Genomic DNA, 13,319 nt, shown 5'->3' on the forward strand with positions numbered 1-13,319 from the left:
ATCACAGTGTCTAGGTGTTCCCACTGTGGCTCTTCGGGTTAAGAACCCAGCTGGTATCCATGAGGAGGCCAGCAGCTGCAGCTCCAATTCATTGTCTAGCCCAGGAACTTCTATATGCTGCATGAGTAGCCCTAAAAAGAAAAAACAATTTTTTAATAATTATAATCACAGTGTCTAGTGCCTGAGATATTTTCCATCATTCCCACACTGGTGCTTCTACTCTTTTTCTATATGGAAAATGCCAACATAAACTTGCTCTTTATGAAGTGATGTTTTGGACTGAAATGGCATTGTGCTGTTGTGTCACAGACCTCCAAATATATAGCTGGCGAAACTATCCAACTTACAGGATTGGTTATAGGTAACCAATTTATCAGGCATTTTATTGTGACCCATGTGGGTTTTTAATAAGTAGATTCTAGTCCTCAAATAGTCCCTTGGGTTTCAGGAACAATGACAGAAGTGTCAAGTGCCTGTGGAAGGGAGGGGTTCTAAGTAGCTGAGAATATTTGGGCAACTGAGAACTGACAGCCAGCAAGGAGAAAGGGGCTTCCTGAGACACTCTTCCCCAGAGGCCAATGCCAGGCAGAGCCAAGTATTTGCCGAATTGCTCCTACCTGCCAGAGGGCTGTTTTTCATGGATTCCATCTGATTCCTAGGCAACTGGGGAACATTCTGGAAAGAAAAAGAGACCTTCGAGTGCTCACTTTTAACTTTCCCTCAACCACTTACCTCAACTAACTTCCTTATGTGCTTGTTGATGACCGTTGGGTCTGGCTTCGGCAGCACTCCTGAGGCCCACTCCAGAGGCACCATGGGCTTGGTGGGTGTCGTAGGGGAGGTAGGCTGCTGACAGAAAACATACACGGTTTTTTTACTTTATCTGGAGCCTTCAGCAATTGGGACCAGGGACACTGAGAATGACATCTTTGTTTTGCACGTTAATATCGGTAGCACTTAAATGTCTGGAAAACAACTATCAATGAAATTTTTTTAATGGAATATTTTGTCAGTGGAATCTAATCTGTAACTAAATACATGTTTGGATAATGCATTTTCTTTGGCAGTAGCCTGGATCGTATTTTTTTTAGATGGATAAAAAAATATTGCTTCTTCAGCTCATCCAAAAATCCTATCCAAGTTCCCATAATAATACTAAAACACCTTTATACAGCTCTATAGCAATCCATGCAGTTTTTATATAATACCAAATATATAAAACACCAGTTATCTAATTCTTTAATACTTAGTGCTAGTGATAAGTTAGTAGGTGTGTGCAGTAAGTGGGTGCCAGTGCCTGACCAAGGTTGTGTCCTTAAACCAGCGATGCCAGCATCTCTCTTAATATGTTTAATCACTTCTTGACTGTTCTGGTAATCATTAGCTTTTTCAAGTCCTATTTGGTGACTTGCTTTCTCCACAGGTTCCCCCACATTCCTGCAAGACATTTTCACTTAATAACGTGGAGAAGATAACGCCTAACACGTTTACACAACATAAGCATGAAACACAATTCTATGGAGAGACCAGCTGCTAAGAGTGCTGTGTACTTTGTATCGTCTCCCTGGGACTCTCATATGATGAAATATTTTTGCTGTGGCACCCATACACATCTGTATTAGCAATTTTTGTTTTCTGGCTATGAATGCAGCATGTGGAAGTTCTGGGGCCAGGGACTGAGCCCACACCACAAGAGTAACCTGACCATGGCAGTGACAATGCCAGGTCCTTAATCTGAGGAGCTACCAGGGAACTCCAGCACATTTTTTATTTGATACCAAATTGCAGATAAACATTTTTGCAAGAGGAATTGAGGTCTAACTACTGGTTTAAGCCCCTACTAATATTTTGAAGTGGGTTTCTGTAATCCTATGGACTACCAACAGGATGCAAAATTACCTGCCATCTGAAATATGGTCACCCCCACACGCAGTCTCTCTCTTATACACATGCTCACACATACTCATACTAACACATACTCATACATCTCAGCTCTTTCAATTGAGCCTGTCATTATGTTGATGTAATAAAGGATTAAACCCTCGGTTTCCAAACTATGCAGTGAGGCACTCAGAGGGGTAACAAAAATATTTTAAACTTCCAAGCAATACTCAATGTTTGTCAGATATCACACAAACTACCAGCTTGAAGTAATTCACAATTCACCCATTTAATCATGCTATGTTTCTATTAATGACACATATCTTTGTGAAGCAAAAAATCAATGTGGAACAAGCAGTAATGGTGACAGTATCCAATCTGGTTCAGATTCCAAGACTTAAGAAATTGCACAGTGCCCAACAGATACACATGTCCACTAGTGAGTCATTGTAGTTATTTAAGAATGAAATACATTTTTTCAATGTGTGTTATTTTTTCAAGTGGGTAACAAGTCACTACAACATCAATATTCATTCACATTTAGTTGCTCGGACCTAACTATCCTATAAGTAGATCTGTTAGGTATTTTTTCTTTCTTTTTTTTTTTTTTAGGGCTGCACTGGTGGCATATGGAAGTTCCCAGTTTAGGGGTTGAATCTGAGCTGTAGCTGCTGGCCACAGCAACAGCCACAGCAAAGCCAGATCTGATCTATGTCTGCAACCTACACCACAGCTCATGGCAACCCCTGATCCTTAACCCACTAAGTCAGGCCAGGGATCGAAACCATGCCCTCATGGATAGTAGTTGGGTTTATTACCACTGAGTTCAAACAGTAATGCCCAGGTATTTCTTTTGACCTAGAGGTGGCCTGAAAAGACAGAGACACAAAGTAAAACACCAAAAAATAGTGAGGCACTAGGGGTCCCATGAACACAAAACGTTGAGAAGCTCCGGGATTAACTAGGTGAGGTCAGACAGTGACAACTGCAAGGACATCAAAGGTATAGGCTCCTGGTAATACAATCCTGACTGGAAATTGTTCTCGAGTTACTAGCAGGCATCAAACACTAAATACAAAATAGAATGACATTCTACTTAGAGCAAAGACAGAAAGGGATTGAGAAATGTGTTTTCATAGATTCATGGGCTTTCAGCATTTGGAAAAGGCTTTGAAAGCTGCTTTTAGAAGAGATAAAAATAAAGCTTTTATATTGGATGGAAAGTCTCCTAAAATTGGCAAAACTTGGTCCTCAAATAAAGTAAATCTGAAGGGCACAAATCAGATATGTGTGCTAAAATGGTCATTCCTACACTATTTCTGAACAAGGGGTGGTGGGAAAATGATGAGCAGTATCACGCTGTAGGAAAAAGCACAGGTAATGAAGGCAGACAGTCCTGAGACAAATCCCAGTTCTCCTACATACTGGCTGTGGGGTCCGTTTAAGACAACTGCACTCACCAGACTCTCCTTCACAGAGATAACGAGATAACATATAGACTACGATCTGACAGACGTCCAACAACCAACAGGTAGCAATTAAGGTGCCAGGTTACAGGTAAAGGAAGGCGTCAGGAGGTGGAAATGCTGGGTGTGTGGGTATAATACAGCTTACCACACCATGCCAGCTTCATCACACCAAAGCTAGGGACTGAGGGAGGAGCTTACACATTCCTTTTTACAGAAACATTATCTTTCTTTCTCGCTCTCTCTTTGTCATGCTAACTTTGAAGAGTCTGGTCCTAACACCTCCCTTTGCCTATGCTGTATCTTCCCATGTGGCTTCCTTCTGCAGTGTCCTAAGGAGATGGGCCTCTTGGGACTGGCAGGGAGGGGAATGTGCTGATGGAACCATCACCCTCATTATTTTAAGAACGGGTGCTACCTGGTCACCTGACTCAGACTCAAGTTCATGCCCTCCCACCTGGCCTTCACTGTGAACAGTATTCACAGTCATTCTGCCTCTTTCAGTTCGATGCAATTCTGAAATTGCAGTAGATATTAATAGATGGACAGAATTAGGGGTTAGAGTTGCTGACAATGCACCACAGAATTCAACTGGTACGGAGGTTAACACGTGAGATCTTTACAAGAAAACCAATCTCAGGATATCAGTATAAGAAGCAGAGAGAAAATTTACCTTCAACATGCAACCTCATCCTCATTGTAAATTTCTTTTTTTTAAATTTTTAAAAATTGTTATTTCCCCAATATAATTTTCTTTCTACTGTACAGCATGGTGACCCAGTCACACATACATGTATACATTCTTTTTTCTCACATTATTATGCTCCATCATAAGTGACTAGACATAGTTCCCAGTGCTGCACAGCTGGATCTCACTGCTAATCCATTCCAAAGGCAATAGTTTGCATCTATTAACCCCAAGCTCCCCAACCACCCCACTCTCTCCCCCTCCCTCTTGGCAACCACAAGTCTGTTTTCCAAGTCCATGATTTTCTTTTCTGTGGAAAGGTTCATTTGTGCCCTATATTAGATTCCAGATATAAGTGATATCATATGGTATTTGTCTTTCTCTTTCTGACTTACTTCACTCAGTATGAGAGTCTCTAGTTCCATCCATGTTGCTGCAGATAGCATTATTTTGTTTTTTATGGCATAAGTTTCAATTCACGCAGATAATTTTTCGTTAGTGCGAAACATATCTGAGCTACAGTCCACTTGCTAAAAGTAATGAGCAGTGTACATTCATTCATACAATTTCTTCAACTCATTCTTTTTTTTTTTTTTTTTTTTTTTTTTACTGCGAGTCAGTTATCAATTAAGGGAGAATATCCAATGTTTTATTGAAATTCTGATCTGAATCAATCATTAGAGGAGAAATTTGTGAATTATAACCAGGGTATTTAAAATTTATTAGATTTAATTTTATTTTGAATGGGCTTTTTAAAAAAAGCCTGGAAGGGTCTGAATGATCTTTAATGTTAGGATGAAGTATTGCTCCTTTTTTGTTGTCGTTATTCTATATTATAGGTGAGTTCTCAGAGGGAACACAACACATAGAAGAAATAATATAACAGAGTAATTGGAAATGATGTTCTTCTTTATTAGCCTCTAATGTGAAGAAATAATTCTCAAACTGTCAGGGCTAAGCTGTTCCATTGGTAAAATGAGGTGAATATAGATTTTTAAATTCTTCAATCTTTAGATCACAAAGCACTACTGTGATGGCCAATTATTGAAAAAGACAAATAATGGCATTTGTCACTAATCCTTAGAGAGAAAACAATACCAATACCTACCGATTTAGAATTTCTAGGCTCCAGCACCAGTGATAGTTTGTAAATATCATCTTCTGTGTGATAGAGGTCCAGAGAAAGCTACAAAAAATTAGAAGGGACAAATAAGAACATTGAATCATTTATGTATTTACATTGCTGAAATTTTTCCAAACTGAATGCTTAAGCTCAATGTCAAATAATTTGAGTGAACCTGGAACATTAAAAAGATAGCATATAGAGGTGAAAAATGAAGTTTAAAAGAGAAAAAAATTAAACCTAGTGTGGTCGTCAGCATCAACAAGGACCACTGACTCAATTTCTCAATAATGTTTATTGAGCAGCTTGTAAGCACCAGGCAATGAGCTAGAGATAAGGGATCCTTGATGGTTACAGGCTAGGACCAGGGGCAGGTGCATTAAATAAGACTCGGAAATGAAATAAAGGTTGTCTTACAGGTTTGATTAAAGCACTGTAGACATAAAGGAGCAATTAATAGGTTTCTATTATTTCAGGGCATTGTGCTAAGTTCTGGAGATACAAAATGATATATCCTGCCCTCAAGGGCCTGACAATGATTTGAATATACAGGACCCTGAACACAAAGAAATATGTTCATATCAACAAAAGGCAACACACGGTAAATGTGAAGTCAACTGCCCCACTCTAAGTGCTCTAGGAATTTTTCAGGGAGGCAGCGTATAAAGCATGAGGGAGAGGTTTTGGAGAATGGTTGGCCTGAGTTCAAATTCCGAGCCTGCACTGGTTAGCTCTGTGACCTTGAGTAAGTTCTTTCTTCTCTGACATTCAGGTTTCCCCTTCTATAAAACTGGAATGACCACAAAAGCCCCATATAACTGAATTTTTAACAGGCTCGAATGAAATAATGCATGTCAAGTACCTCACACAAAACCTGGTACACAGTGAAATCTCAGTAATCTGGTGGTATTAACATTATAGTTATTATTGTACCTGTTACAATTACTTTTTTTAAAATTATGTGTGGGGGCCACTGAAGGCAGAAATGATCAGGATGGATTCACAGAGGAACTTGAAAGCTGCGACCGAACTGAGGGGGCCTTGGGCAAATAAAGACAGAGAGAAAGATCAGAGTAGGCAGGAATGATAACTTAGACAAGATTGACCAGTGTGAATAAAATATGTAACACCTTAGAATGCGTGGTCCCATCCACCTAAACTAGAAGTCATAGCCTTAAAATAAGGCTGGATAATTCACACCCATGACCTTCAATGTTAAGACAGCTGAGGAATCACACGATTCCACTGGCAGGGAAAAGAACCAGGTGCCCTGTCCTTTCTCTGATGGTAAATGTGAAAATTTTCCTTTAACATATTTTGTCTGTAAGATATATGCTTGATGTGTATAGGTGTGGAATGAGAGGGAAAAGAAGAAAGCAAGAGAAAACTCAGAAGCAAAGGATCTCTTTCAAGGATTTACTTTTTTGTTCTATATCATTTTAAAAAGAATCTGGTATTATAAATCATTATTTTTTAATCATTCATTCAATAAATATTTATTGGTCATCTAATATGTGCCTGGGACCATTCTAGTCACTACTCTAGCTACTAAATACAACATTTAAATTAAGGAATTCATATGTATGGTCATATATTGCTTTACCTACTCTTTATCATCTAAAGGTCTTTTTTCCAGAGTTCCCATTGAGGCTCAGCGAGTTAAGGACCCGACGTTGTCTCTGTGAGGATGCAGACTGGATCCCTGGCCTGACTCAGTAGGTTAAGGATCTGGTGTTGCTGCAAGCTGTAGCAGAGGTGCAGGTGTGGCTCAGATATGGCATTGCAGTGGCTGTGGCCTAGGCTGCAGCTGTAGCTCTCATTGGTCCCTTAGCCTGAAACGTCCATATGCTGCAGATGCAGCCATAAAAAAAAATAATAAAAATAAAGGTTTTTTCCTATTACATAATAAAATTGACTTTACTACAAAATCACTGTAGTATCATTTCAGATCATGAAAATACTGTTCACAAAGAAAGCACATTATTATCTACCTTTCCTTGCACAGCAATCACTTCTACCTCCTGGGGCCCTGCCTTTGGGCAGGACAGGAACAAATGCTTTTAGGAACCAGCCACTACATAAAAGAGTGAAGGGAGAGGCATAAAAGGGATATTGTGATAGAGAGAGACACTGGTATAACAATGTATTTGGTAAAAGAGTTTTGCAGATGTGATTAACTTGTTCTTAGCTCAACAATAAGAAAAATTGTGATGATAAGTGGAATTTAAAAGCCAAGACATGGAAACAACCTAAATGTCCATTGACAGATGATTGGATTAAGAAGATGTGGTACATATACACAATGGAATAGTACTCAGCCATAAAAAAGAACAAAACAATGCCATTTGCAGCAACATAGATGGAACTAGAGACTCTCATACTATGTGAAGTAAGTCAGAAAGAGAAAGACAAATACCGTATGATATCATATCTGGAATCCAATATATGGCACAAATGAACCTTTCCACAAAAAAGAAATTCATGGACTTGGAGAACAGACTTGTGGTTGCCAAGGGGGAGGGGGAGAGAGTGGGATGGATTGGGAGCTTGGGGTTAATAGATGCAGACTATTGCCTTTGGAATGGATAAGCGATAATAAGATCCTGCTGTACAGCACTGGGAACTATATCTAGTCGCTTATAATGGAGCACGATAATGTGAGGAAAAAAATGTATACATGCATGTGTAACTGGGTCACCTTGCTGTACAGTAGAAAATTGACAGAACACTATAAACCAGCTATAATGGGTACAAATAAAAATTTTTATAAAAAATAAGTGGACTTTAATAGGACACAGGCCCTCTGGGTTAGGGAAGCAATAGGGAGAGGTGTGATCTCTGATGAATGGGAGACATTCCCTACTCAGCTAAGGAAAACTGTTGTCCATCTGACAAACAATTACCACATCTTCTCGTTTGTCAAGAGAAGTCAGAAATCTGGTGTTTTATATAAAATATTCCTATGGTTAGACCCCGGCAACTGATAACAAAAACTTTTTATATTCCATGTGGGCCAAATCAAACACGTCTGGCATGAGCAGTTGCCCACCATTTTGCAAATCCCACAATAGAAGACTCAGCTGGTCTCTAAGCCTCATGAAAGTAGACAGTGCATCTGTCTTTTTCCATTCTGCAGTCCCAGTCCTAGTTTGCAGTGTTGCCCTGTGAATGCTCCATAGAAAACCGAGTGCCTTCTTCCTTCTGAATTCCTTGTTATCAGGAGTTGATCTGGGCTTTGATGAGTATATTCCCATCCTCCTGACTCCTCCTCTCATGACGGCACTGGCATCAGCTGGAGAGGAGATGACAGCAGTGCCAGAATACCCAACCAGAATGAACTTAGGCAAGTCATTAACCTTCTTGAGTCTGTCTCTTGATCTGTAAAATGGGAATCCTCAATAAGAGCTCCCTCCCAGGACTGTTGTGAAGGGTAAATGAGCTAATATGTATCCTATGGGGTTTGTTTAGAAGGCCACACAGATGGGAACGGCAGGGTTGGCTCCTGTGGTCAATCAATGCAGCAGCTGAATGACATTGGGCGCATCCATGAATGCAAAGCTGCCTTCTGGGTTACTCCTGCCCTCTTTCTGCTCTACCAGCCATAATCCTACTTGTTTTCTCGGATTTCTACTGGGCTTTACGGCCCTGCAGAGTAACCTGTTCTTCTTCCTATGCACCTTTTACATAATTTAGGCAGCTTGTAAATGGGGTTTCAAAAAGGTTTATTTGTGTCTAACCTATTTTAAGTTTGGTTGTTTCAGAAAAATGTTCTGAGTCACCGTTTCGGGTTATAGCTTATACATCCAAGCCTACCGGCAAAGATGGCTATGAACTTGCTATGTATCTTATGATTAAGACTGCCTTTGCATGGAGAATTATAAAATAAAAGATGTGGTCATCAAACTATCTCCATTCACCATTCATTTTTGCAATCCTTCCTCCCCCTCCTTCTCCTTCTCCTCCTCCTTCTTCTTCTGCTATTGTAAAAATACAGGGGATTTCCAGTTATTTGCATATACTCAGAATGGTAAAACTGATAGATCTAAAAATACTGTGAAAAAACCATACTATTTCATATACCATAAAACAAGAAGCATCAGCTTTGAAAGCTTCTGGTTACATGAACTGGAATCACAATGGAAAATATCTTCTCCAGATCTTCCTTGAAAAGGGGAACAACCCAAATCCCGCCAGTTCGGTGGTGTGGGTCCCTTTCCTTCATGTGCTCAGAGACATTCAGGTGGCTAAGGTTACAGTGATAAAAATGGCAAACATAGTCCCTGCTCTCATAGACTTTGTTTTGTAATTCTTTCTTTACACACCCTTGAATAGGGAGAGAGATTTTATTGTCATAGATGTAAAATAAAATAAATGTCAGCAATATTCCCACATTACAGAGTAAATGTCCAACCAGCGAAAGAGAAAGACTCAGAGAGAGCGAGAGAGAGAGAGCACCCCAAACCTAGATCAGAAGTTTGCTATTTGCAAGCTTTTTGTCCCTTACGTATCTTAGTTTCTTCATTTTTAAAACAGGATAGGAAGGGGCAGGAGTAATGTTATACCCTCTGACCACGCTACATCACAGGGTATGTGTGAGAGTCTACTGAGGTGTGAAAACTAATCAATTATTATAGAAAGTTCAAGTATTGCTATACAGCCTACTGCATAGAGCGGGTGTTTTGTAATTATTGATTTTTTTTTGTCTTTTTTTTTTTTTTTTTTTTTTTTTTTTTTGCCTTTTCTAGGGTCGCTCCCGCAACATATGGAGATTCCCAGGCTAGGGGTCTACTTGGAGCTGTAGCCACCGGCCTACACCACAGCCACAGCAACGCGGGATCTGAGCCGCATCTGCAACGTACACCACAGCTCACAGCAACACCAGATACTTAACCCACTGAGCAAGGCCAGGGATCAAACCCACAACCTCATGTTTCCTAGTCGGATTCGTTAACCACTGCACCACAACGGGAACTCCTGTAATTATTGATTTTAACTTAAAAGTTCTCCTTTACTTTCTTACATGGCTCTCAATCGTATATATCATATATCAGCTTCCTGGGGCCATGATAGATACAGTCACTTCAGGCAGGGACTTGACCTAGGTCTCTTGGGGCAAAATGATTCACCTCTTCAAATGCTGTCATTAAGAATGACCTGCAGCTGCAGGTAACCACACAGTTCTAATCCCCAAAAGTTTGTGGTTCATGAAATGCTCAATGGGCTCCAGCGAACACCTTCCTGGAGTCTCTTCCATTCTCATTCGGGGGACGTGAATACACCTGTGGCCAGGAGGAATGAGTGTACTGAACTTTCTCCTTGGCTGTGGGGAGAGAGGAAGGCTCTTGGTTCTCAATAGAAGCTGGCGTGATGATTGCATGCATATGAGGGACTGTGCCATCTTGATGAGCCACTGGACTGGAACTACAGAATCAGGATGACACTTGGTTCCTTATTCCCAAGTCTTGCCATTCCCTACATCCTTACATCTAGAACCACAGAAGTTTCGAGCTGGATGAGACCTCATATATGAGGAAGAAACCCTTTAGGAAAAAAATCCAAAGTCAAGGCTAGTTGGCAAGGAGACAAAGCTAAGTAACTGCAGAGGCAGGGCTAGAAGCTGTCTCTCCCATCTGGGACTCCTGGCACTACACTACACTACACTACACTATACTATATAACACTTTTGTTACTAAATATGGTACTTGGTGGCTTCTAAATTTTCCTTCAATACCTGGGAGAAAGAGATAGAGAGACAGAGTCTTTTTCTTTTTTCCTTCTTAGCAAAGAGGAATTATTTTTTGCTTTTATTTCTAGAGTTCAAATATTCCATCTATAACCCCCAAATTTCATTCAAAACCCCTCAATATTTCTCTAAATATGTCACATTGTTGCTTGCTGCATTTACAATTCATGCTCCCTACTCCATCATTATCTTTTATCTAGATGAGAAATTGCCCATATGTAGGTACCTGCTCTGTGAAGTTACCCCTCACCTCATGGAGACAGTCTCAACATAGACACTTGAAACCTAGGCTACCACTTGAGACTGGTTGGCAGACATCACCTGTGTCTGTGGGTTTACAGTCTGATTGGGGCTGAAACTCTAGTCACTTATTCATGGCAACAAATTTACATGGCAAATGATTAATAAATGCAGGTGCCTGGATTATTGTGAGGTGCTCCCCCTATCTCCCACCCCCACGAACAGAGAATGTGTGTTTACTATTTATCACACAAACTCCCAAGAGATTTTTGTTTCTGTGTCAGCCACTTCTGCTTTATACTAAGAGTGCAACTGCCATTACTGCCTACACCTAGGGTAGTCCTATTCTTTAGTCAACAATTATGTGTTCTAGGAACAGTTTGTGAGAAGGTCTAGGAACCGCACTTATTCCAAGGCAGCAGTCCTAGAGGATTTAGCCCTTCAAAGGGTTCTTGTTTGCATTTCCCATGGACATTGGAGGAAAGTAGTCAATTCAGTATTGCAGCCAAGTTTCAGATGCTACAGTGTTATAAACCCAAACAAGGAAGTTGCTCCTCCATTTGTTTAAGCAAGGGTAAGAGAATTTGCTTATGCCTCTCCCACACACACCCCCCCACCGCACCGAAAAAGCAGCCAATGGGAAATATTCTCTTCTACACACCTGTGTGTCTAAAAGTACTTGGACCTGGAGGTCAGCTAATGATGTGTGCCTCAAATGCCAAAAAGCATGAGCTGTAGGTAAGTTTCTTCTGACCCACATCATTCCTAAATACAGCATTCAGTTCACTTGTTGAGCTCCTAAATATGCCAGGCTCTGTGAGTGGTGCTGGGGACATGTGATAAATAAGGCTGGTAAACAGAAAAAAAAAGAAACCCTATCAAGTGATACCTCCTACAGTTAAAAAAGTACAGCATGCAAGGGCAATCCATGTGACATGTGCATTACTGCTTTGGCAGGAAAGAGAGAATGCTCCAGAAAGAGAGAGGCTTTTGGATAAGGAAGGGATTTTCCAAGAAAAGGCAAGGGCCAGAAAGCAGCAGAGAGCAATTCATGGTGGAAAGTTTCATATTCCTCAAAGGCAGGTGTGATGTGGGATAGGGTGATGACACTTGAGGAGATAGTCAGAAAACACATCCTGAAGGGCCTCGAACGCCAGACTGGGAACTGCATCAGGCAGTTTGGGAAAGTTGCTGGGGGAGGGGGGTGGGGGATCACAAAGGAGGTCCGTGCTTCACTCACTCACAGCCCTGCATGAGGATCAGGAGAAGCTGAAGAGTTGAGGACACAGAAAAGGAGGTGATGAATGAGATGAGTGTGATGCTGGACTGTGAGGCACTGAGGACAGGGTTGGAGGGTTTCTGTAAGAACTCCAGAAGTGGGTGCTGAGGGGCAGAAACTGGGCCACTTGAAGCTGGAATTTTCTTTGCTCAGAGACTAGAGTCTCAAGTTACAGTGGTTCTGAGTGGGGGCTCCCTTGTGTTCATCTTTTTTTTTTTTTTTTTTTTTAAATGGCCGAATTTGCAGTATATGGAAGTTCCTAGGCTAGGGGTGGAATCAGAGCTGCAGCTGCCAGCATATCCCACAGCCACAGCAATACCAGATCCTTAACCCACTGCGTGATGCCTTGGATCAAACCTGCATCCTCACGGATACTATGTTGGGTTCTTAACCCACTGAGCAACAAAGGGAACTCCTCCCTTCCTCCTTTGAGATTTCTTCCCCTCTACTTACTGACCCTGAATTCAATCCCCCCACCCACCCTCACTGTGAATTGATGATGGATCCCCTGGGAAGTGAAGTGTAGACGCTATTAGCACAGACTCCAGCTCCTTGGACTTACCGTGAGCAAGTTGATCAAATCCAGGTTGGGTTCTAAGTGGTGAGAGGCATTCTGCAGGGAGACCAGTTCACTCAGGGTAACGGAGAGCTGATGCATTTTCACAATGTTCACTTTGTTCTCCTCCGTCCAGTCTGGGAAAATGACATGGACAGCTATCAAGTCTTTCAAGTGGACGCCAAGGATTGGGATTTTGAAGCCATCGCAGTCGGCAAAGGCCTTGCGGTAATTACAGTAATTGCCGTTGGAGGAGACCAGCTCCGTCATTTCATTCCAGTTCTGGGAACAGAGGGAAACGTAGAATTTTCAAACAGCCTTCCCTTCTGCCCACCCCCAGGCC

At 41.2% G+C, this 13,319-nt stretch overlaps 1 protein-coding gene across 10 annotated transcripts in view; it reads right to left on the reverse strand.

Annotated features, from left to right (window-relative positions):
• Positions 1-13,319, reverse strand: part of RASGRP3 (RAS guanyl releasing protein 3) — a 117,238-nt gene that overhangs the window by 19,907 nt on the left and 84,012 nt on the right. For 7 of the 10 annotated variants that reach the window (XM_085019641.1, XM_085019637.1, XM_085019643.1 and 4 more), the window contains exons 10-12: positions 12,983-13,258; positions 5,144-5,221; positions 733-849 (exon numbers count right to left, since the gene is read on the reverse strand). In XM_085019641.1, the coding sequence (XP_084875767.1) occupies positions 733-849; positions 5,144-5,221; positions 12,983-13,258 (471 nt within the window). The remainder of the gene's footprint in view (positions 1-732; positions 850-5,143; positions 5,222-12,982; positions 13,259-13,319) is intronic. The other 3 variants (XM_085019639.1, XM_085019636.1, XM_085019640.1) reach the window with 1 other exon arrangement.

This window comes from Sus scrofa, chromosome 3 (assembly GCF_054392235.1).
Source record: "Sus scrofa isolate SSC_HxYL_T2T_F1_AM1 chromosome 3, Sscrofa_HxYL_maternal_Yorkshire_Landrace_v2.0, whole genome shotgun sequence".
In the NCBI taxonomy this organism is placed as follows: Eukaryota; Metazoa; Chordata; class Mammalia; order Artiodactyla; family Suidae; genus Sus; species Sus scrofa.